Raw genomic sequence first — 24,855 nt, 5'->3', positions numbered from 1 at the left:
TACACATGGGGGGAAAACTCAGGATACTGAATGTGGAAGGTTTTTTCAGAAGTCAACCTCTTTATCAGAGAACTCACTACACCTGTAAAGAACATGGGTAACCTTTCTTCCAGAATAACACCTGTCTGTACATCAAAGAACTGATTAAGGAAAGAAAACCTTCCGTGTGAAGTCAAATCCCTAATTCAGAACCAAAGAACACACATAAGGGAGAAAATCTCCGGGAATAATGAATGTGAGAGTGCTTTTGGCAAACTACATGTATTTATGTAGAAACACTACATAAGCAAGAGCAGCGTAAGACATGCATCCAGACAGAATCACTCACTGACTCTCAGGGGACTCCTAAAGGAGAGAAACCCTAACAATGCAAAAAATGCGGGAAATCCTTCTGCCAGAAGACAGAAATCTTTATAGACTGGAATATTCACATAGAAACCCAGAGAAAATATGTAAGGAAGGCTTCACCAAGAAGTTACAACCTAAACTGAACAGCAAAGAAACAACATTTGAATACTTTGAAAGCGTGAAAATTTTTAACATGAAATTTAAAGCCTGGGGAAATTCTATCAAGTTAGGGAGTATGTCAAAAACAACTTCTCCTAGCAATAATATTGTTCGAAAAGTCATGTTTAATATGTGATACCAAGCCTGTATCCAAAAAATAATCTAGTAAACTCTTCTGTAAATCCAAAATTTATAAATAAAAAGATTTTTAAAAAGAAAAAAGTCAAGCCAGTCTAAAGGACACAGGAGCCAGCTCAAGGAGGCACTCAATGGCCAAATCTGTGGTAAGTGGAGCACTAAAATAATTAAGTAAAGTAATGAATTATAAATCATTAAAAACATACAAATTTATGAGTCCATACTGATAAAAGAGAAATAGATTGATCAATCAAGAAGATGGGAAGTCTCCTGCTTATAGTAAAAATGCCAAGGGCTAACTGAAAGAAGCACTGGGATTATAAAATGATTACTTTGCAATCATATGGCAAAAACTGGATCAGACAAGAATCATAAATGGATACCAAATCCAGGCGGAAATTTTGATGAGAAGCAGAATATCTGCAACATCGAACGTGTCTCTCCACAGGCTGCTGATTAGTTGCAAGGGAAGAAAATATAAAGAGAAATAATACAATGGAGAAATCCGACAACGTCATGACCGGTGATAAAATTAGTATCTACAGGAGACAGACAGACATTGTGTGCCTCCAGATGTGGCGCCCTGAGAGGGACATATCATCCAAATAGGATTCTGGCTGAGGGTGCTTAACCTCAACCTACTTACAGAGAAACGTCATGCAAACACAAGATGAGGGCTGTTCCTAAAAAAAGGAAACCGTGAGGGGTGAGCTATTTCCTCAACAATATCAATGTTGTAAAAAGGCAAAAAAAAAAAAAAGGGCTCCCCTGGTGGCGCAGTGGTTGAGAATCTGCCTCCTAATGCAGGGGACACGGGTTCGAGCCCTGGTCTGGGAGGATCCCACGTGCCGCGGAGCAACTAGGCCCGTGAGCCACAACTACTGAGCCTGCGCATCTGGAGCCTGTGCTCCCCAACAAGAGAGGCCGCGATAGTGAGAGGCCCGCGCACCGTGATGAAGAATGGCTCCCACTTGCCACAACCAGAGAAAGCCCTCGCATAGAAATGAAGACCCAACACAGCAAAAATAAATAAATAAATAAATAAACTCCTACCCCCAACATCTTCTTTAAAAAAAAAAAAAAGTCTCTAGAAATATCCCAGATTAAAGGAGCCTAAAGAGACATGATACCAAGGACTAATTCCTGTATTAAATGAGGAAAGATGCTAATAAGGACATAATTAGATCAAGTGACAACATTGCAATATAGACGGTAAAGCAGATAAAGACAAGTATCAATATAAACTTATGATGGGTGTGCTGTGGTTACGGACAGCTCAGCGAGAGGATGGAGAAGAGGCAGAAAGTGCAGAAGAGAAGGTAGATGGGGTAAAATATGAACAGTAAGTGAATCTGGCTAAAGGGTATACAGCTATTCTCTGTACTATTTTTATCTTGCAACTTTCCGTAAGCCTCAAATTACATTCCCCCAAAAAGGAATTTTTGAAAAGCCAATTCAGCATGCTCTGGATCCTATCTCCTCCAACAATAGGTAGTTATCTCTCTGTCTCATTTGCCTTTCCTCTCCTCACTAGATCATTCTGCTAAGCTTAGAAACATCTTCTTCATGTTCCAAAAAAAGGCAAACAAAAGCAAAGCAAACAGCTCTTGATCCACAGCTACTGGACCCACTGAAAGACTTATCTACTCACATTGTCACTTTGCCACTTTCCCTTTATCTTCAAACCACTGCAGCCTGGCCTCTGCCCCCATGACGTGGTGACACTGCTCTTCCTAAAATCACCCGACACCCCCAGGTTGCCAGCTCCACGGATCCTCTTCAGTTCTTTTGCTACTTAACCTTTCAACAGCATTGGACACTGTTGACCATACCTCTTCCCTGGAATAGTCACTCCTCTTGGCTTTTGATTAAATACTCTTGATTTTCCTCTGGCCCCTCTGCTCCTCCTAAGTCTCCTTTGCCATCTCTTCATCCCCTACCTGACTTTTAATGTTTATAGTTCCTACGGGTCTCAGTCTACACTCTCCCTCAAGGGGTCTCATCCACTCCCATGGCTTCAAAACCATCCAAACGCTGATGACTCTCAAACTTATTTCTGTGGCCCAGATCTTTCCTCTGAATTCCATACTCATACAGCTCAATTGCCTTGACATCATCGACCAAAACCTCTCAAACTCAACATATTCAAAACTGAACTCTTGCACTCCCCAAACCCTAAATCTTCTCCCCCAGTCTTCCCATTTCAGGAAGTGCCACTTCCACTCAGCTGCTCAACTCAGAAAACCTAGATCATCTGCGGGATGTTGAAATTATCAGCAACATTTTTTCTTTATGCTTTTCAGTGGTTTAAAATTTTCCTACAATAAACATACGCTTGTGAATACATTAATTAACTAAAATTAAAAGAACCAAGCCTCGTTCTTTTTGTGTAATCAGAAACAAAACAAAGATTTGCTTAAACATAATGCTTTATAGCCTCTATATTTGTTCTTAGTTGTAGTTTCATGAATGTCTAAATAAGAGTACTAAAAATGAACTTTCACATTACCGGAAGTGTTTGGATCTACTGAGGACATCACAGAATCAGCTTCTATCTAGAAAAGAAAAAAGCATAGGATATACAATTTCATCAAATGTTTTCACAGTACAAGTTCTTAATTCCTGGGGTGCGGGGAAGGAATGTATTTTATGAGAAACCAACTTTGTTGAATCCAGCAGACAAGTAACATCACAGGACAGCTATAATAGTCATTTTTCTCTTCTATTAATAAGATACCAGATGCTGATCTACTACAGACTCTGATGGCCCCCAAAACTTTACTGCATTGACCAAAACAGTTTATCATATAAAATCAACTTGACTGTCACATATACAGAATAACCTAAAAGGTAACATTCCTGTTTTAGACAAATACAAGCAATTGTTACAATGGGCTCTATGGGTTTAAAATTTTTTTCCTGACTGTAATAGTAACATGATGTAGAAAACATGAAAAATATTTTTTAATTATGAAGAAAAACATCTAAAAAACCAGCCATCCAGTGAAAACCATTGTTAACATTTAGGCCTAGTACAGCTTTTTTTTTTCCCCCTCCATGCATTTTTAAACATATTTGAGAATACACTATATATTAAGTTCGGGGACCTGCCTTCACTGAATATTAAAACATAAGTGTTTTCCCACATTGTTAAGAGAACTTTATAAACATCATGGAATTAGAACCGTGGCAACATCTGATGTAGCTTCTCCACCTTGGATTCCATGCCCTGCACTTCCCTGGTTCCTCCCGTCCCTCCCAGACAACCAGTTCCCAGTGCATCTTCTTCATGGAGTCCCCACCGACCCTTAAATGTGGGTACGCCCCCCATGTTCTCCCCTCAGGACACTGCCCTTCACACTCCACATACTCCTTTTGGGCAATGCCACCTCGGTCTCATGCTTTGAGCTACCACCTGTGAGGAATCCCAAATCTATCTCCAGCCCTCACCTCTCCACCCAACTTCAGATTCCTACACCTAAGGGAGGTGGCACAATCTGAGAGCAGATCTTTACCACCATCACCTCAACACCCAGCACAGCACTAAAAAAGGAATGCACTTGGGGTGCTTCTAGACTCCTCGAACTTAATATGCCCCAATCTGAACTCACTGCCTTTCCCCCAAACCTACTCCTTCTGAATTTTCTTATTTTCTTATTTAGTCCTGTTGTCACATCACTCTGATACGGCCACCACATGCAACCATGAATCACCAAGGCATAACTTTTCCCACCGCCACAAAGCGCTCCCAGACACTTCATATCAGAGTCTACCTCCGCTGCTCTAGATGATGCCCAGATTCCTATTAAAGTTACCACAGAATTAGACCCTTCTCCTTGCCCTCCTCCCTTTCTGTTCTTAATCTCTTCTCTATCTTAGTATTTATCAGAGTTTTATAAGTCTCTCTACACTAAACTGTGAACTATTTCAAAGTAGGGTCTATGTTTATTCACCTTTATATTTCTAGCAACTAGCAAGTGCTCCTTTTATTAAATGGGAACACAATAAATTTCATTCTGTAAACACTTTCATGAATGCAGAAGTGATTTATTATTTTAGTGCCTTACTGCTTCATGACCTGCATTCAGTAAATATTTCGTTTGCTGAAAAGCAATGTTTAAAAATAAAACCCCAAGTTGAATGAGGTAAAATGGCACTAGTGGGCTCTACGTTTTTTAAGGATATACAGTTGTTTCAATGTCACTTTTATACATACTTCTACGTATGTAAACATATCTTCACAGTTTACACTTTCATTTGTATCTGCTGGGCTGGATTAAGCTTTGTTGTGATTGTGACCAATATTCAGGCCACGTGAGCACATCTTATCACATCACCAATTCGTTGTAATAAATGTTCAATGTACACCAAAAAAAAAAAAACAAAACCCCAAACCTCAACCTATTATAAGAGGAAAAATCTGTTAAATTTCAGAGGGAATACATTAAGTGTCACTTAATAAAACTTCATGATTGTTACAAATGATCGTTAAGTGTATAGGTGATTTGCTATATCAGTATTTCACTGTTTAGCGATCTGCAGTAAACAAGCATTTCCTTTGATTAAAAAATAAAATCCAAAACCTCAACCAAAAGTAAAAATCTGTTAAATTTGATGGTGTGTATGTATGTATGTTACCATATCTCTGTACTTGTCATTAAATTCCTCACTTACATGTTCTAAAATTAAAATCAAGTAAGTAGATCCAAAGGTGATAAAAGTAGAATGAGACCAGATATCTTTCCAGCTGGACCTGGGTTAAATTCAATGCTTCAAAAGCTGAGTCCACTTAGCTGACCTGCTCTGGAATTCCAGCTGAAATGACTGCAGGTTAACAGGAGAGCTGCAATTTCTGGGAGCCAGCCCTGAAGCTCCATAATCAACATCTCAGTAACTAAGCAACCCCTAGCAGTTGAACCTACCTGGGTGGTTCATGGGACATATTTATATCAACAGAACATATTAACAGTGAAGTTGTAATACATTTAAGCATAATGAAGAACAGAGAAGTGGGACATCACGTGATCCCTGGCTTTACAGGGCCCGCAATCTGACAGACAGGTAGAGCCCACTCATAGGGAACAATTGGGCCAAAGTAGTTGCCCAGCCACTTTGTCTAACAACAGCAGGAGGGATGACATTCCAGGCAGAGCCCTGAGTGCTCCCTCTGTTTGATGCCTGCAACTGAATTTCTTAAACCTGGCCAAGATCTTGCCCCTGATTAATTCCAGTTCAGCAGCTTAACAAGAGGGATCCATCACTAGAATGGATGTAACAGACAAGAGGAGCAGCACAAGGACAGGAGGCATAGGAAACCTGTCCTACTAAAATGGGAGATTCACTGAAGTTCAGCTCAACTCTCCTTAATTAGTGCAACCTTTCCTGGAGAGCAATGCCCAACAAAATTTCAAATGTACCTAGCACTTGTATCTCTAGGAATTTATTCCCCAGAGATATATCCACAAGCAGAGATATAGTTATAAGAGAATGCTCACGGCAGCAATATTTGTAGGAATGAAAAATAATAGAAACAACTGAAATGACCAAAACAAGGAAACTAGCTAAAGAGAATACTAAGCAACTATTTTTTTAATGTGGGGTGTGTGCTTTTATGTTCTTCTATTGTGAAGTGAAAAAAGCAAGTTAAAATAAAATAGGCATACTATGCACCCACTTTTCAATACAATGCTAGGCGTGTTTGTCAATACATAGGAAATTTTGGGATGATACACAATAAACTGTTACTAATGGTAACTCCTGAGGAGTGGGACCCTTTGGTAGGGAGGGAGGGGATTTTACACCCAACTTTATACTTTTCTGGACCATTTTAATTATTTGACTATGTAAATGCATTATTTTCATAATTTAAATGGAGCAAAATTTTTTTTTTAATTTAAGAAAAAAAAATCCTGCATGTCACTTCCTCTGTGAATTCCTTCTGTTACCAACATCCCACTCCCAGGCTTCCCTCTTGGAACCTCACTAGCATCTCATACTTAATATTATTAGCAGCCTGGTGACTTAGTCTTGATGGATTCTAATTCATTCCTGAGTTGGATTCTTAAGACAAAAGTAAAATTCAGCACTGGACACATCTCTGAAATTGCTCAAAAGGCAGCGGTTTGCTTCATAAACATCCTAAGCTAGCCCTCTGCACTTTATTTAGAATCCATCCACTATTGTATTGTCAGCCCAGTCCCCAAATACAAAAGAAAGTTCTACCTTGGAGGGCTTGTATCCAAACAGCATTACAACAGCAACTTTAAAGTCCTCTCTGCTTAGATAGCCTTTGTTTTCTTCATCGCATGCTTTAAATACCTAAAGAACAGCAAATATCTTTAGTTAATAAGACAGAAACTGTTTGTTCTATTATTACTAACTTATATTAAGTTTAGACCTCCCAAACCTAAAACTTAGCCAAGAGTAGGGCTGGGAAATGGAATTTCATTATCCTAATTTTAATCCTCAAGAAATCTTAATCTGCTGGGACTTCCCTGGAGAACCAGTGGTTAAGACTCCTAGCTTCCACTTCAGGGGGCACGGGTTCTACTCCTGGTCGGGGAACTAAGATCCCGAATGATGCCCCCAGGGCCAAAAAGAAAAAGAAATCTTAATGTGCTAAAATTTACTCCCCCCAAAAGTGCAAACGACTTAATCGCTGGGTTAATTCCTTTAAACCATTCGAATAAGTTCTACCGAAAATTCAATCCTAGAATTGGGAAGGTGAGGCAAAAGGCTGGCTTTGAAAGGCGGGAGGAGAGATGGAGATTACAGCTTGTTATACACAGACTATGTCGCGGAGAAAAGAAGGAGTTGGAAGTAGAACACTGGACAGGGATCCAGAAGCCTTGCAGCCCTAGCCTCGGTCATTAACCATGACACTTCGGAAGGACAGTCCAGCCCCTATCTGTGCAACAAAGCTGAGTGAGAGCCAGGCGGGGTGACGGAAGTGAAAGTCCCGGGTCAAGTTTAAGTCCGAGACAGCCCTCCGGGCACTTACTTCCACCCACTTCTTGTGTTCCGACTGGCTTGCTTCCCACGTCCGCGGCCGGGCCCCGGCCTGGGAGAAAAACATCGCGACAGCCACACGGCAGTCGGGACGCCTGAACTCGCGACCTCTGCGGCCTACTCCCGGCTTGCAGCGACAGCCCGCCAAGCTCCCCGCAGTTCGGGAGGCTGAACTTGGCCGGGTACCTCCAACGTCTTCTCCCATTGGACGGCCTGCGAGCCACTGGCGTTGACCCCGCAGCTCTATTGGCCAGAGACTTTGTTTAATAACGTTTCCTTGGAACAGCCTATGGCGGAGGGGCTTCCAGGCCCGCCCCCAGCCTTGGCTCCGCCCCTCTCGCCCCTTAAACTCCTGGCGCGCGGCTATGGATCCCGCACATCCAGGTGCTGTTTCAACGTGTCCTGCATGATTCTTCTCATTTTCTGCCCCCACACCTTGTAGTAAATTACTTTTGATAATTTTGATCAATGGCACTATGCTAAACATTATAGGAGACACAAAAAGAGTGTGAACAAAGCATAAAAGGAACCAATCAAAACAAGACCGGGGCTCCCGTGCAGATCAGCAAGTCATTGGAATCGAGCCCTCCAGGGTGGCTACTGTGTCTGTTCCGTCCTCCCTATAAGCCTAGCACTGAGCACGGTACCTGGCACAAAACAGACTTTCAATAAACGAACCAAGTGAGCCCTTAGGACGTTTATCCCAAGTTATTTCATTCAGTCCTCTAGGAGAGGTGCCTGGTGTGAAGGAAACTCTGAGAATAATATCAACAGCACTGAACCCAAATTCCACAGCAAACATCTTATTAAAGGCAAGGAATATGGCGAGGGTTCCGCTTTGCAAAGTAGTTTATCTCAGACCTCTCTCTTCTGACAAATCAGTAAGATTAAAAAGGCAACACACACACACACAGGCACACGCGCGTCTGTTTCAACGAAGAAACGGGCATTCGAGGTTGAGTCTAAGGGAGCTCGTTTAACCTTTTATTTTACAGCAGGTTTTACAGTCCGCTCCCCCAGGAGAACCCACTCCTCCCGGGACACCGGTCTCAGCCCTCAGCTTCCTCGAACCTCTCAGGTGATCCTGCCTCTGCCTTTAAAATACCCACCCCCTCCCACCCCCCCCCCACACCCCCTACCCCCGCCACACACACACCTCGAGCTCCGGGAGTCTGAAGCTATGAGAACCTCTGCAAAGCGGATGAGTTTTGCTAATTAACTACGGGAGAAGTGAGGGAAATTTCTTTTCCTCTCTCCCCCTTTTAGGAGACGCGCCCAGGAGGTGAGAGGGGAGCTGGAGGCGGCCAGGTCTTCTCTCCGCCCCTTCCTGCGGGAGCGCCCCCTCAGCCCCTCATGAGCCGGAGGGCTTTAGGACCCAGCTGCGGGCGTCCCGGAAGGGGAAGGGGCAGGGTCACTCTGCGCGCGCTGCCGGCTGGAGGGTTTGAAGCGCGCGCAGGCGCGAGTGGCGGCGGAGCGGCGGGATCCTAGGTGGCTGCGCGTTCTGGGGGCTTCAGGTGAGTGGAGGCCGCGGGTTCCGGGGCCTCCGGTACGCGTTCGGCAGCTGCCCGCGCTTTTGCTCCTTCCGGCCTGGAGCGCGGGCAGCCGGCGTCCGGCGAATTCTTGAGTGTCCCGCGGGGCTGGAGGTGGATGCGGAGGGAAGCGTAGCATCTTGTAAAGACACTAGGTAGGGTCCCCTTCTGGGCCTCGGCTTCCTCCAGTAATAGTACCTCTTTGGCGCGAGCAGCTGCTGCTTGAGGAGACCAGAGTCCTGCTGGAAGGGCCCCTCTCCGCGGATTCTTATTCTGGCTCCTCCACGTAGTAGGCAGATGGTCTGGAGAGTTAGTGATAGCTAGCATGTTGGGCGCTTACTCTGTGCCAGGCACTTAACCTCTGTGTTTAGTCTCCCCATAAATGGAAACAGTTGTGAGCGTGAAATGAGTGTATGCTCCGTAAAGGTGAGCGCACAGAAAACAGTGTACCCCGGAATCAGCCCACTTCACTCCATCCCGACTGCCTTCATGAGCTACCAGAGTCCCTCCAGGAGCCGCCTCACTTCGACTTTTGTCTCCCTCCAAACCATTCTCCATACAGAGTTGCAGGGAACGTAATATTTTAAAAAAGTAGATCGGACCAAGGTACTCCCCTTCAGTGGGGCCTACGGTTCTTAGAATAAAATCCAGGATCTTTAACTTACTCCTGCCCACCCCCTTCATCCTGGACCACCTACCTGTCTTCCTTACCCAAGTCTTTTTGTGTGTTTTTGGAGTTACTACACCCTTGTTCTGGTCGTTGCAGGTTGGGTTCCCTCACTTGGAATACTCTTCTTTCCCTCCCACACTTTTATTTGGCTGATTCCTTTTCACCCTTCAGAGCTCACTTAGATGTTAAATTCAGGATAGTCGAAGGTAAGGGCATCCCTGTTACTCTCTCATACCTGTAAAATATAATGAATATCTGTAAAGATATCTTGGCTTTTTTTGGTTATTTTTGTTTGTGTCAGTCTGTTCCTTTCTCCTTGAAATAGAAGCTTTTCTAGGACAAATTGTTTCTATGTTGTTAATTTCTTATTCCCAGGGCTTGGCACATAGTAGCTGCTCAATAAATATTTTTCGAATGAACATACTCTGGGAGGTAGGTATGACACCCATTTTACAGAGGAGGAAGTTGAGGCTCAGCAGTTAAGTAACTTGACTAAGTGCACATTTACCACCTAGTAATGACTGGATTTGAAATTGGAGTCATATTTGCCAACTACTGGCCACACCTGGCCTCAGTTGAGATTGACTCCCATGCCCTCCTGATGGTCTGCAAGCTCTGTAAGAAGGGTCAGCTGGAAGTGTAAAAGAAGTAGCCCAGCTGGGTCTGGGATGGTAGGGGGAGAGGAGGAGCCAGCAGCTTTAAGAGGAGTATCCATTTGCATCCACACATTTTTTTTTAGTATCTAATAGACACTCTAATGTTATGAGTTGGCATCTGGTGGTAGAATTTCTTTAGATTTTTACCCTCCTTGGCATTGTAGCTTAACACAGTGTTTGCCAAATTTCAGTAATGTGGTCGGTTGCTTCCTCCCCAGTTTTGTCTCACTATCAACATCTGTATTACTATTTGTGTAATATTTTCATTTGAACCCACTTTTACATAAACACTATCTTTTAGAAGTAGACTTCAGTTATTGTAAATGTAATGGAGCCATAAGATCCCTTCTGTTGATGTTAAACCAAAGTGTTACTGCCTGCAGAAGAGCCCAAAATCCGTTATTTGTTCAAAAGCAGGAATAGAGACATTTCTACAAACAGCTTTCTCCTTGATTAAACTGAGACATTGGATTGGAATAGGAAAGGGAGGTACTTTCATAACGTAATGTTAGTTAATGTCAGGTCCCAGTCACCTCTGCTTTGGGAAATACTGCACTTTGCTGACCCACTGAATGTCAGCTCTCAGAGTCAGCCCACCTGTGTGGTAATTCTGATCCTGGTGTCACCACTTACCCAGAGTGTGGTGTTAGACCTGTGCTGTGCGAGACACTGCCCAGGGAAGACAAACCGTGAACAAACAATTGAAGGAAAACACTTAGGTTCTATCCTTGTAAAGCTCTATGACTTGAGTATAAAAGCTGTCTGAGAATGCAGAGAGTCTGGGCCTGTGTGACAGAGAAATGAAATTCTGATCCTGAGACCAGATCCAGTCCTCCAAAGTAGAATCAGTTGCTGGTTAAGCTTGGTGTTTACCAACAGCTCCTCTTCAACAGCCTAAGCGCCTTGACTGCATAGAGAGGCTGGTAACCAGCTAGGCTTAATGATTTGTTACAGTTTTATTAGCATATTGCAAAGGTTTTTTTGCCTTTAATTGGTAAATAATCTCAGGCACATTTTGGATTGTGAGTAGATCCAAAATTTAAACCATGTATAGAGCAGACAAAAACCTTTTTTTTTTTCTCTCTAGGAAATGTCTTTTTCAAAGCTTTATTTTTTACCCACTTGTCCTTTTTTGGAAGGAATTCTCTGTCCTCCCCTCCCCCACCCCACATGTGGTTCTAGAAAGTGTAGATAATGATAAAACTGAAAAATTTAGAAATCTCCTAAATAGCTCACACAGTCACTAAAGACGAATAAATATTTTCCTTTTAGAGTTCTCAGGATTTTTTAATTCCATTTTATTTATACGTAATTGATCTGGGAAGAGGGGTGGTGGTGATCTCTAAGGTCTGCATACAGCTCCTTTTCTCAGGCTGGGAGCTGAACCCTTTTTTCACCTAAAAACTCTGAGAGCCTCTCTTTGCTTTAGGATGGGGCAGGAATCTAGGGAGAACAGGCTGAGGAATCTCAGTTGAAGATTCTATTACTCATTGCCTAGCTTTAGAGCTGGTTTAGAATTCAATGGAAGCTAGAGCTTACAGCACAGTAGTTTTTCCAGAGATGGTTCTTTTGTTCTTAAATCATTTTTCAATTACAAACTAACTGACAAAATGGCTCCTTCAAAGTGAATTGTGATAGCAGTCTCCAGAGTCTAGAACGCTAAGGGAACTTAAGTTTTAAAAAAACAGTCAAAACAAACAAAAAACTGAGCTGTTTAAGTAGGTGTTAAATAGTAAGTCTGTCTTAACCCCTTTCATGGGAAAACCTGGTTCTCAGATCCTGTTAACTGTAACAATACAGTTCCAACAAGCTTGATTATCTGGTGTCTTAACCCTTATCAGATTAGAAACAATTTAGGGGGAAAAACCTACTCAGAGTTCAAACAGCCCCTAGAAGTGGACTGAACACAGGGGGAAAGGACAGAGAACTTTTAGAAAAGAATACCTAGACAGAGTCTAGGGCCCCTATTACAGGAGCAAGTGTCTGCATCCATCTGTGGTCCCTACAGTTGTGGCTGCAAAACACTGTCCATGCCAGGTGGGCTTAATAGTGACCCTGGGCCATGAAGAACGAGTCAAATTATTGTCTAGATGCACTCTGCTTAAAAGCTCCTTGAAATGTGTAATTTACAGGAGAAACCTTATCTGACTTGGTCATAAATTGAAAAAGGTGAGAAGTTGTACAAAGTGATAGATACCTTAAAAAATATATACTTTTTAGCTTGAAATATGAAAGTATATTCATTAGCAAGTCTTTCAGTGCAGAATTTAGCCTTTTTTAAGGAGTGGGGGTTATGCTGCAGTCTGTCGTATATCTGCACTCATAGCAGGTCCTGCTTACGCTGTAGAGCAAACATGTAGACACTCTGTCCACGATCTGAGCACAGACTCTTGAGTTGTGTAATTTTCCTCTGGGTCTTGTACTAAAGTGTTTGTTTTTTTTTTTAAATCACACTAAGGAGCTCTTCTTTAGTTATTTGGGAAATCTACTTAGATAGCCCTTTACTCTTGAATTGGTGACATTTTGTAGGTAAGAAAAGCAAAAGTTTCATGTGTTTTCCTCTTTTGAGAGCAAGAAAGTAGAAGTTAAACTGTGTGGTTTAGAAAACAAGTAACGTTTTGCTTTAGTACAAGTTCTTTCTCTGCAGGTTTTCATGGTTTGATTTAGGATTAGATAATCATTGAGTCAGTTGGGTCCTCATGGAAGCATCCCTAGATAATGTATATATAGAATTGATCATTTGATACTGTCTGGAGGATTTCGTTAAGCTCTATGGTAAGTAGCTTATCTTGGGGGAGTAAGAAGTAGTCCCTGAAGTCCTTTGGGCTCCCATACCTGGGTGAGGAATAGGTGATAAATTCCAATTTGACCTTAAAAATATGAGCATAGTCAGGATTACTCCTGAAATTCCTTAAACTGACCTTAACCCCAAACACCTGTTGGAAGCTTCAGGGCTAAGAGTGGACATTTTTGTTTTGGACTTTGGCTCAACTCCATTTCCTCAGGCATTTAAGAACAAGGTCTAGGTGGAAAGACAAAGGGAGAGAAGCAGAAGGTGAGCAGGATTTTCGCCATCACTTTATTTGCCAAGTTCTCACGGCAGATTGTGGTGATGTGCCGTGAACACCTACAGAGCCGCTGATGTTAGTGACACGTCTTGGCATCTGGTAAGTGTCAGGTGTGCTGTATGTGTCCTAGAAGCTCAGGACACGGAATTTGAGAGCAAGAGCATGAGTGTGCCAGTGGCCTGATGGATGGGAAATAACGAAATTTCCACCTTTCATTTCCAGAGGAAGTGTAATGTCTCAAGAAGGCAATTATGGGAGGTGGACGATATCCAGTAGTGATGAAAGTGAGGAGGAAAAGCCAAGACCGGACGAGCCATCTACCTCTTTTCTCCCGCACGCTGAGCAGGGAGCAGCCAGTGAGCCAAAGTACACCTGTTCCGAGGCTCGGAAAGCTGCCCACAGGAGGAAGATCGCACCTGTGAAATTCAGCAGCACAGATTCCGTTTCAGAAGCTTCACCTCCCAAAAGGCAGAAGGGCGGTTCCCAGGAAGACCTGGGCTGGTGTCTCTCCAGCAGTGAGGATGAGCTGCCACCAGAGACGCAGCAGAAGCAGGCTGAGGACACGGGGGTCAAAGAGGAGAAAGGCCTCCCTTCTCCCAGAGATGGTGCTGTCCCGGGAGCTGAGCATCACAGCCCCTCAGCCGGCCACGGGCTTGAAACGTCAGGGGAAGGCCAGGACATCTGGGACATGCTGGGTAAAGGGAACCCCTTCCAATTTTACCTCACTAGAGTCTCCGGAATTAAGCCAAAGTATAACTCGGGAGCCCTCCACATCAGGGGTGAGTGAAGCCGGGGGTCTGGGAGCTGCACGTGTGGGGCTCCCCCTCGAAAAACAGGAGGGAAGCCTAGAAGGGATCTCTTAAGAACCCTCTGAACTTCTCTCAGGGGGAAAAGAACCCTTTTTGACAAGCAGATGCATTCGTCTGACAGCAAACGGGAAGCCAGCGGGTGTCTCCCAGAGCCCTGCAGGCCACCCTGCTGGCACCCCTTGCACAGTGCTTAGAATTACTTAACTTGTAATTTAAAGGTTAAACTCGGTCGCTGACACTTTATTAACCAAGTAGTCAGCCCTTGACAGCAATAGTTCTCTCTGGTCCCTGGACCAGCAGTGTCAGCACCACCCGGAGCTTGTTGAACATGCAAATTCTCGGCCTCCTCTTCAGATTCCCAGCACCAGACTCTGGGAGCCTGGCCCTGCAATCTCCTTTAACGAGCCCAATCAAGTTTGAGAACCGTTGCTTGAAAGCCTGGTTTTGGTTCCTGGCGCAGAAGGAAAACAAGAAGTGCCCTGATTTTTGGTTGCTGTGGTTAGTCCCCAGGGAGTATCTGTGTGATATTGTGATGTATACAGATATTTGGTCTTCACTCTGGTTATAGTTGGGGTTTGGTTTTGGTTTTTGTCCCAGGTTCCTGAAATAGCTCCAAGGTGATGAAGGGTAAAAGGAGCATCTTTTGTTATTCCTAACAAGCCCCTTTCAGCCACACCGGAGTGGAGTGTATGTTAATGCGATGACTTTCGGAAAGCCCCTAGGAAGGGGGGTGCTGGTTGCCTGGGGAACCAGCCTGGTGATTAAAGCTGGAACTTTCAGCCCTAACCTCCACCTCCGGGGAGGGCAGAGGGGCTGGAGATTGAGTTCACCGCTAAGGGCCACTGATTTAGTCAGTCTTGCCTGTGTAATGAAGCCTCTGTAAAAGACCCCTCACTGGAAGGGTTCACAGAGCCTCCAGGTTGGTGCCGACGAGGAGGTGCTGGGCCGTGGCGCACCTGCAGAGGGCATGGCCGCGCCCCATCCCCCATACCTTGCCCTGTGCATCTCTTCATCTGGCTGTTCCTGAGTTGTGTCCTTTTATAATAAGCTGGTAATCTAGCGAGGAAATTGCTTTTCTGCGTTCTGTGAGGCCTTGCAGCAAATTATCGAGCCCGCGGAGGGGATGGTGGCAACCCCCAATTTATAGCCGGTCGGTCAGAAGCACAGGGGGTCCGGACTTGTGACTGGCATCTGAGGTGGGGGCAGTCCTGTGGGGTCTGATGCCACCTCCGGGTGGATGGTGTCAGAATTGAATTCAGTTGTAGGACGCGCAGCTGGTGTCCGTGGAGGATTGGTCTGTGTGGGAAGCCCCCCTCCCTCCTGCTACACTTGGTGTCAAAAGCTTTGCGTGCAGAGAGGAAACAAGGGTTTCCTTTGAGAGAACGGCAGGGCCCCTAGAATCCCAGACACAGGGCCTCACCACCTGCTTGCTGTGTTGGTAATTAACAAAGGACCTAACATTCTTCACAATTTCTGTTCACTCACCTTTAAACTGGGGATTCAGAAAAAAGGGAGATAACACATGAAGTGCCCGGCACAGTATATTCACGTGGCAGATACACAAAATAAACGTTGTCACCCGTATTTCACATTACCTTTCTTGCCCGCATTCAAGAATAGATTGTGTTCACTGTTAATAGTGTTTTAATTATATACCCAATGTATAATTACATCTTATGTGATGTATAAATGTTGGTATATTTAATTCCATACTATAAAGAGTTTGGTTCTACAAGGTGTTTATTTTTCCTTTTTGCAAATGTCTAGGTGCTTTGCAGAAATATATAAGATAGATCTCAGTGTTTCATTTTATTTGAGAGAGATTGAAACAGGAAATAGAGAACTATGCAAGGTTTTGCTGTATATAATAAAGTGATAAAGACTGGCTATTAGCACCAAGATACGGAAGAAGGAGAGGTAACATGATAGGAGCTTTTATATAGATTATCTCCTTTAATCCTCGAAACAGCCTTATGAGTAGATGTTACAGTTGTCCTCCTCGGATAGGTGACCGATCTGCAGAGAAGTTAAATAACCTGCCCAAGGTCATAGAGCTGGCAGATGGCAGAACTGGGATTTGAATCCAGGCATTCCAGCATCACAGTGCGTGCTCTTAAGCGTTTGGTGTACCACTCCAGCAAAGGCCATAATTGTAGGTTGTTCAGAAGATCTCATGGAGGAAGAGGGACCTCAGATGGGCCTTGAAAAAGGGATAAAATTTAGAAAGGTAGAAAGAGGAGTGGCAGTGGGGGCAAAATGGGGCCCCCACGTTGCAGTTTCTCTCTTGATTGTGCAACTCTCCCTTTAAGCTTCCTTAGAGGACTTCTTCGTTCTTTTAAAATCTTTGTGCCCTGGCATTTATCTCCATGTCTGGAGGCACTCAATAAATATGGGACAAATAAGTGAACGAGCCCAGTCTGAACCCTCAGGGTTGGATTGGTGGCTAGAGCGGAAGCGCTGGAGCCAGACTGTCTGTGTTCAAGTCCCAACCCTGCCTGACCCCAGCTGTGTGGCCACGGGCGGCCCCCTAAGGAGAGACTCTCCATCTACAACATGGGAACGACAGACCCCCACGGACAGAAAATGGCTGCGAGGAGTGAGAGTTAACACGTGGAAAGTACCAGGAACAGAACCTGGCACCCGATGGGTCCTGTCCAAGTGAGGCTGTTATAATCGGTGGTGGCGATGAGGGTTTTGTGCTTCCTCTCAGGGCGTAGACATGGCTTTCTGTTTTCTCTGAAGTAAAGCCTGAGTGGGTGCAAGGTGGGCCCTCCTTAGAGATGACCTGGGTGCTAGAAATATGAGCTTGGAGCTGCGGGGGCCTCTGTCCTCCCTCCACGGGAAGCAAGAGCCCTCAGGCTCCAGAGAGCTGTCTTGCTAGTCCCAGACTGGGGAGGTTTCCTGGCGAGAGACTTCAGTGAGTACTTGAAGGAGGTAAAAAATTAAGAGATCTGGAAAGAGGAAGGACGCTCATCGTTATTGTCCTTCTTGGCAGTTTGTGAAATTGCCCAGTCATCCAGTACTAAAGTTGTAGATCTTGATTTTCCATTATGTGTGGTTAAATAATACTGATACATAATAAATATTATTAAATAGCCCAGGGAAATTTTCTCTTGAATTTTATGGAACATTAAAGTCTAGTCTTGTAGTACCTTTTCAGTGCATCATTTTCTAAGCCAAATTCTCGTCGGTGACTGTTTAATAAGTCAGTTGTGATTATTATTACTAGGTAGTCTTTATCAAAAATATGAAATTAGATATAAATGTTTTGTCTCCCCAGATATTTTATCTCCTCTATTTGGGACACTTGTTTCTTCAGCTCAGGTGAGTTTACAGTTGTTTCTTTGGACGGAAGGGGCAAATAACTCTGTAAGAAAGTGAGCGGCGGGACCTGTGGGCCGGTCCTGTGCAGGGTCCCTGAGATCGCACTTACCTGGAGGCTGGCGCCAGACGCCGCGGTTGTGGGATCCATCAGCCTGGAACGTGGATGCACGATCACTGGGGCTTCTGACTCTCGATTGGGCCCTAAGGACTGGCCGGGAAGTCACTCTGGAAATTCCAACCTGAGGGACTTCTCTCTGGGACACTAATAATCTCACAGGACTCTGGTGCAACTCCCTGGGAGTGTGGGTAGAGAGGTGAAGGCCATGTCAAGTTTGATTTGATTTAGAGAAGTAAATGAGAAATTTCCTACACCCTCCAAAGAGAAGTGAGTAGAAGTTATGGATGTGGGTACGTCTGCATGTTTGATTGACGTGTTTGATTGGCAGCTCTCCTGCCTGACAGAGCTGGTCCCTTTGCGTTGATAAATCACCTTCACGTGCCAGGCTCTCCAGCAAATAGAACAAGGTCTTGTGCCTAAAGAAGGCAAAGCTTTCTGTGTGCTCCATGTTCTGCTTGGCGATGGGAATCCTGGTCTCCAGATGGAACGTGGGGTGAATTTGTGTGTGTTCTCCTGGCTAGATTGAGTCAGTATGTCCAGGAGGAGGTCCAGGGATTACCCAGGCCTGGGGAGGACCCCCGTGGGTAAGTCTAGTCCAGAACCTGTAATCAAGGTGTAATCGTCATAAGCCTAGTGAATGTCCAGTCGCAGATGCCTGTTTACAAAGCTAGCTCATAAGTTAGGCTGAAAGGAAATGTTCTTTTCCAAAAGTGCTTTTTATAGTCATCTAGGGGAAAAGGGATAAATTTATAAGCCCCATTAATCAGAGGACTCTTAGAAATATTGTAAAAAGACTCAGTTTACAAATATAAATGCTGCCAAAGCATGCAGAGGTAATTTTCTGTTTTCTCAGGCACTCCCGCACTGATTCAGAACCTTTGAATGGTGTATTCCCTTCAAGATGTATTTTAGCTTTGTTTATGAGTATTGTAGCAAATTGTCCATGTTTATACATAATATATGTGGTTCATCATTAGAGTTTCTTTGAATTCAATAACCAAACACTTCTCCTTATAGACTGCTTTTCTGAATTGCCCGTGACTTCTTTTCTTCCCCCCATCCAGTTTAACTACTGCTTTGATGTGGACTGGCTCATAAAACAGTATCCACCAGAGTTCAGGTGAGTTCCACAGAGTGACGGATGACGTCATAACTGTAATGCAGCCTTAAAACACAAGATTTGTGTTTCTCAGGCAGCTGCCGTGCATCTTCTTTGAATATTTCTTTTGGAACTATTGAAATCATAAAAACGTTAAGTTATACTGGGAAAACAGCATTTTTTGATATATTCTAACTAATCACAAGCCTTCCTAATACAGATTTTAGCGTGTCCTTCTGTTCTGTCCAGAAGTAGATTAGGACAAATTTCAGCCCAAATAAAAGAATTTTAGGTCCAATGTTAATATGAAGGAAAAGGTCACTGCCACCTGCATTCTCGACCTACAAGCATGCCATGCTTCACTGGGCACATCAGTGCTGTTCTTTTTTTGAGACTCTCTTGTTTCACAAGTGATTTTTCACGTAGCTTAGGAGTTAATGCAGGGGTCATAGGGCCTTCCCTTACCCAGATTATGGAAGTGATGGGTTTTCAGTCTGTCTGCCTCATGTTAGGCAGTGCAAACCAAATAAATATGGCATCCCATGGTGACATGCCATCTGTCCATGTCTAACACATGGGCGTGGCAGAATCCCATAACAGCAGGTAAGGTGGAGGAATACACATGCAGGAGAATGGTTGTCAGGGTCCTCAAAGTCCATGGTGCATTTAGCACGTCAGATTGTGGGAAGCTTCATTATTACTAATAGATAAAATGCTGGGCGTTCCCTGGCAGTCCAGTGGTTAGTACTCGGTGCTTTCATTGCTGTGGCCCAGGTTCATTCCCTGGTTGGGGAACTAAGATCCTGCAAGCCACGAGGCACAGCCAAAAATAATACTAATAGATAAAATACTGTTGAAATTTCCCAAGCAGCTTTGGCACTCAAGGGCTCATATTTGACCTGTAACACGTAAGATTAGTTTCAGCTGCATGTAACAGAAAAGTAGAAATAACAGTGGCTTAAACAGGAGAGAAAATAATTTCACCAACCTATTCAAAGTATTGGATGATGCCCACCCACATTAGGGAGGGCGATCTGCTTTGCTGAGCCACCGATTCAAATGGTCATCTCCTCCGCAAGCACCCTCACAGACACACCCAGAAATAATGTGTTTTGGGTTTTTTTTTGGCGGTACGCGGGCCTCTCACTGTTGTGGCCTCTCCCGTTGCGGAGCACAGGCTCTGGACGCGCAGGCTCAGCGGCCATGGCTCACGGGCCCAGCCGCTCCGCGGCATTTGGGATCTTCCCAGACCGGGGCACGAACCCGTGTCCCCTGCATCGGCAGGTGGACTTCCAACCACTGTGCCACCAGGGAAGCCCCAGAAATAATGTTTTATCTGGACACCCTTGGCCCAATCAAGTTGACACACAAAATTACCCATCACACTGCCTTTTTGTGATAGTTTTTAGAACACCAGTAAATCTGAAGTAATTAATGAGGACTTCAGCTTCTGTCAATAATGTTTAATCTTTTATTTTTTAAAAAGACCTGATAATCTGATAACAGGAATCGTTTCTAGGTAACACATGCATGATTATCTCTTACATTATTCTCTGTACTGTGTTTCTAGTTGTAAAATAGAAAATTTTTTCCAAATAGAAACAGACCAGGAAGGTGTGTTTCTTAGTTTTATTTTACCTGACATATTAGAATAAAGCTATCAGGTTTAGGGGTTAGGAATCAGTCCTGGATGTGCGTTTTCTGTCCTGTTTTTTTTTTTTTTGTTTTGGTTTTTTTTTTTGCGGTACACGGGCCTCTCACTGTTGCGGCCTCTCCCGTTGTGGAACACAGGCTCCGGATGCGCAGGCTCAGCGGCCATGGCTCACGGGCCCAGCCGCTCCGTGGCATGTGGGATCTTCCCGGACCAGGGCACGAACCCGTGTCCCCTGCATCGGCAAGCGGACTCTCAACCACTGCGCCACCAGGGAAGCCCCTGTCCTGTTTCTTTTTAGTTGAGTGTTGTCCCTTCCCGTGTGGCAGAGAATCGTTCTGCATGTGGTTGATAATTGTGGAAGTTGTTCATCTTGCTTGATTGCTTGTTGGAGAAAAATCCAATTTTTGTTTTGTTGGGAGAGCTTATAAAGGTATATTGATTTCTAAGGCTTATCTCGCTTTGAATTAACCAGAGTAGATCATGGTTCCTTTAAAAGCCCTTTTAATCTATTCCTGCAGAATGTTTTTATATTGTCCTTTTGAATTTAAAAATAGGGCATTTTCAATGTGCATTGGGCTCTGTTGCATTGAAATATCACCAGCTATTAGTGAAACTACATGCTGTGGGCCTGGGCCCCTTCACTTGTATTCTGGCATCTGGTGCAGGACCTTGCTCACAGTAGGGGTTTAACATATGGCTAGTGAGGAAGTGGTCTATTGTTTGGGCCAAGAGAAGGGAAAGAAAAGAGCATCATACTAGACAACAATGACTGTATATCTTTTAGTCTATCTGAATTTAAATATATTAACACAGAGCTGATGATGTGCCCTTTTGGACGAAAGAAGATAATTACTCGAGGACTTTCTTGAGTCACAACCCCTCCAGGTCACAGCAGAGCTTCAGGCTCAGGCCACAGGGCTCCATTATAAACGTAACCAGTTACCAAAGGTTAGCCGGTCAATGTCCTGTGCCGGCCCCCTACTCAGTCACCACACAGGCCAGAAACAGATGTCGGTGGTCAACGACCCTTAACTGGGTGCCAGTTCAGCTTCATGAATGATGGATTTTAAATACGCCTGATCTCTTTTTCAGGAAGAAACCAATCCTGCTCGTGCATGGCGACAAACGCGAAGCAAAGGCTCACCTACATGCCCAGGCAAAGCCTTATGAAAACATTGCCCTCTGCCAGGTAAGGTACTCATTGCCCTTCGAGATCATGCTTAGTCTGAGAGTTGGAAGGAAATTGAGACCTTGAGTCTATCCACCCACCTAATGCAGTAATCCTCTCTCCAGCATCACCAACAGACATCTCTCCAGCCTTGGCTTAAACGCTTCCTGAGGTAGCTCATCCCATTTGTGGGTAGCCCTCATGGTTGAAAGACAGAACCAATAAGGGGGTGTGTGTGTGTGTGTGTGTGTGTGTGTGTGTGTGTGTGTGTGTGTGTGTAGAGAGAGATTTATTTTCAAAGAACTGGATCACGTGATTGTGGAGGGTGGCAAGTCCAAAATCTGCAGGGCAGGCTGGAGACCCCAAGAAGCACTGATGTTGCATTTTGAGGCCAAAGACCGACTGGAGACTCATTCCCTCTTCCTGCAGGAAATCAGTCTTCTTTTAATTTCCTTTCCACTTTTCAACAGACTGACTGAGGCTCACAAACATTCTGGAGGGTAATCTCCTTTACACAAAGTCCACTGATTGAAACGTTAATCTCCTCAAAAAATACCTTCATGGCAACATCTGACCAAAATCTGGGTGCTGTGGCCTAGCCAGGTTGACACACACAATCTTCTTCCTCTGCCTTCTACGTTGGTCCTAATTTTCCCGCTCTGGAGCCACATAGACTAAATCTCCTTGCACATGTCAGTGATTCTCGTATTTGAAGTCATCTATTTTGTCCACCTAGTTTTCTCGTTCAGGTTCAAGCGTTCACTTTCTTCAGTTGTAACTGGTATATCAAGGGTTCCCTGTCTTTCCCCAACCTGCCAGCCCTCTGGTTGTATCTATTTTGTCCATGTCCCTGTGGAAACGGAGGTTTCAGCATTATTGAGCAGGTTTTTTGGATTCAATTCAATGGCAGTTTCTTTCTCTGAAGGCAGCTTAAAACTGGTAGTTTTTATTGTGACATTAGCTGCCATTGACATTTCACCCATAGCCCTTAGTTCTTTTTCCCAAGAATCACTCAATACTGGAGAGACCCATAGATCGATCAGAAGCAGACCTGTTAGAAAACTACCTTGCGAGTTGTATGCTGCGTGTGATCCTAGTCCGATGAGGGGCGTTAAGTGGTCTCAGAACAGGCTTGGTTTGCTGGGACCAAAGCAGAGAAGGGGCGAGAAGGCTGTTTCTTTATATATTCCCATAATTTTGTCCTGATACTTTCCAGTCAGTTCATGGAAATACAGTGTGACCAGTGAGTCTTGGAGTTTCCTTAGGACTCCTTGTTCTAGCCTCCACGTCTGAAAGGATCTTTTCATGTGTGACATTTTGTGTAAGAAGCAGGCACACTGGGCGGGGAGGGGAGGCAAGGGGGTAGCATGGAATTCAGAAAATGTTAACATTTATCATTTCCTTCCTGTGGTGGTTCTGAAGTGGCTGGTGTAATATTCACCTTTTCCTGTTTGAGCAAGTTGGTCAGTCCATTCATGAGCAGCTTGATGAATGAGTCTTTCATGGCCCTTTTCTCTCCTGGCCAATAGCTTAGTGAAATTGGCTCAGGATTTCTGCTCTTGGAGTACAGAGGCAAGAGTGAATTACATAGAACCTAATTATTTTTCTTTTCCATTTTCCTTCTAACGTCCTTTTTCCTCCATCCATACAAGGTAAAAGAATTCCAACTCACGTTTTATCACTTCTTCTAGCTATAGAATATTATCTATGTGTGTATGTGTATTTTTTTAAAGATTAAAACAGTGAGAAATCTCAACCTGATCAATTTTAAACCTGTCTCACAACATTTTTCCTGTGATGTAACTCACTGTACTTTATGTAGAGTTTTAAATTATTCCATCTCTTTATCCATCCTGTTTGCAGCTTACCTTCTACACAAGATATGCCTTTGCTTAGCAGTTGCCTAAAATCCCCTTGTTTTGCATTTGTTTCCAAAAACAGAAGAGGTTAAACTGCAGTAGGATAGTACTTATCAGACTAATAGTGGGCAGAAAATAAAATAACACGGGAATCCTGAAAAACAGAGATAAAATCAATGGAAATACAAAGTGTTTTTCAAATGTACTGAAAAGTTTAGGTGGCATGCCTAGTGGCGTGCTTCAGGCCAGCCACTAGAGGGTGTAACGAGCCCTGTCTTCCAAACCTTGTGTGCAGAGCCTCCGTAAGCTCCCAGCTCTAGTCTGAGGGACATGGTGATTGCCCCATCCTGACTTATTGAAATACCTTTATATCTTGTCTATAAAATGAATTTTTGAATTTTTTTTAGCAACGTAGTGTCATTTGACTAAGCTGGGTCACGTTAAGTCAAAGAATAAGTGGATGCTGACACTTTTCCCATTTTGCACACCTGGTGGTCCAGGTTCAGACTTCCTGGGTTCGTCCCAGCTCTCTGCCCGCTAGCTGTGTCATTCTGGGCCCATCACTTAACCACTTAAAGCCTCATTTCTTCATCTTTAAAATGAATTACTAATACTGTATCTCATAGGGTTATTGGGCAAAGAATTTGATGCATTTGCCAAAAAGAAGCACCCGTTAAATATTATCTGTTGAAATTATTATCATCCTTGCTTTTGTGCTTAGACTTGCCCAAAAGCCCACAACAAATCACAAAACTAAACTCAGAAGCCAAGTATTTTGACCATTGCTTTTCCTGAGCTAAATATCAATTTACAGAGTGGCGGCCTTTGTTCTAATTTTGTAATTTAAAGACGTGAAATACTGGGATTAGCATATACACACTACTATATATAAAATAGATAACCAACAAGGAGCTACTGTATGGCACAGGGAACTATACTCAGTATTTTGTAGTAACCTATAAGGGAAAAGAATCTGAAAAAGAATAGAGATATATACGTATCAATATAACTGAATCACTTTGCTGTACACCTGAAACTAACACAACATTGTGTTAATTTTTTTTTAAAAGAAAGACATGAAATGTACTTTCCTGCTCACTCTTCTGTGGCCAGTCCACACAAACGTGTGCCAGTCTGTGAGCAGCCCGAACACTGAGTTTACAAGAGTAGTGAACCTGGCCATCTGTCCGTGAGCATCCCCAAGACGGGCTATGTCATTCTCACCTGTGTATTCCAGTTGCCCATCGC

The 24,855-nt window shown here is 43.9% G+C and overlaps 2 protein-coding genes across 33 annotated transcripts in view; one reads left to right on the top strand and one right to left on the bottom strand.

Moving 5' to 3' along the window:
• EFCAB11 (EF-hand calcium binding domain 11) overlaps window positions 1–8,971 on the bottom strand; it is a 226,694-nt gene extending 217,723 nt beyond the window's left edge. For 7 of the 23 annotated variants that reach the window (XR_002173037.3, XM_033850738.2, XM_019919205.3 and 4 more), the window contains exons 1-4: window positions 8,810–8,958; window positions 7,646–7,896; window positions 6,868–6,963; window positions 3,155–3,200 (exon numbers count right to left, since the gene is read on the bottom strand). Coding sequence is in view for 20 of the 23 variants with exons in the window: in XM_033850738.2 (XP_033706629.1) it covers window positions 3,155–3,200; window positions 6,868–6,963; window positions 7,646–7,858 (355 nt within the window). In the remaining 3 variants the exon portion in view is untranslated. Of the gene's footprint in view, window positions 1–3,154; window positions 3,201–6,867; window positions 6,964–7,645; window positions 7,897–8,809 lie in introns of all 23 variants that reach the window. The other 16 variants (XR_012329875.1, XM_073800135.1, XM_019919216.3 and 13 more) reach the window with 9 other exon arrangements.
• A 57-nt stretch (window positions 8,972–9,028) lies between these two features.
• The window catches only part of TDP1 (tyrosyl-DNA phosphodiesterase 1), a 73,818-nt gene continuing 57,991 nt past the window's right edge, over window positions 9,029–24,855 (top strand). For 5 of the 10 annotated variants that reach the window (XR_004525005.2, XR_004525006.2, XM_019919164.3 and 2 more), the window contains exons 1-5: window positions 9,030–9,167; window positions 13,799–14,355; window positions 17,666–17,709; window positions 18,892–18,947; window positions 21,673–21,769. Coding sequence is in view for 7 of the 10 variants with exons in the window: in XM_019919164.3 (XP_019774723.1) it covers window positions 13,809–14,355; window positions 17,666–17,709; window positions 18,892–18,947; window positions 21,673–21,769 (744 nt within the window). In the remaining 3 variants the exon portion in view is untranslated. Of the gene's footprint in view, window positions 9,168–13,526; window positions 13,676–13,798; window positions 14,356–17,665; window positions 17,710–18,891; window positions 18,948–21,672; window positions 21,770–24,855 lie in introns of those variants that run through there. The other 5 variants (XR_012329873.1, XM_033850734.2, XM_033850737.2 and 2 more) reach the window with 2 other exon arrangements.

This window comes from Tursiops truncatus, chromosome 2 (genome assembly GCF_011762595.2).
Source record: "Tursiops truncatus isolate mTurTru1 chromosome 2, mTurTru1.mat.Y, whole genome shotgun sequence".
NCBI lineage: Eukaryota > Metazoa > Chordata > Mammalia > Artiodactyla > Delphinidae > Tursiops > Tursiops truncatus.
This window is presented reverse-complemented; position numbering and strand designations above follow the sequence as displayed.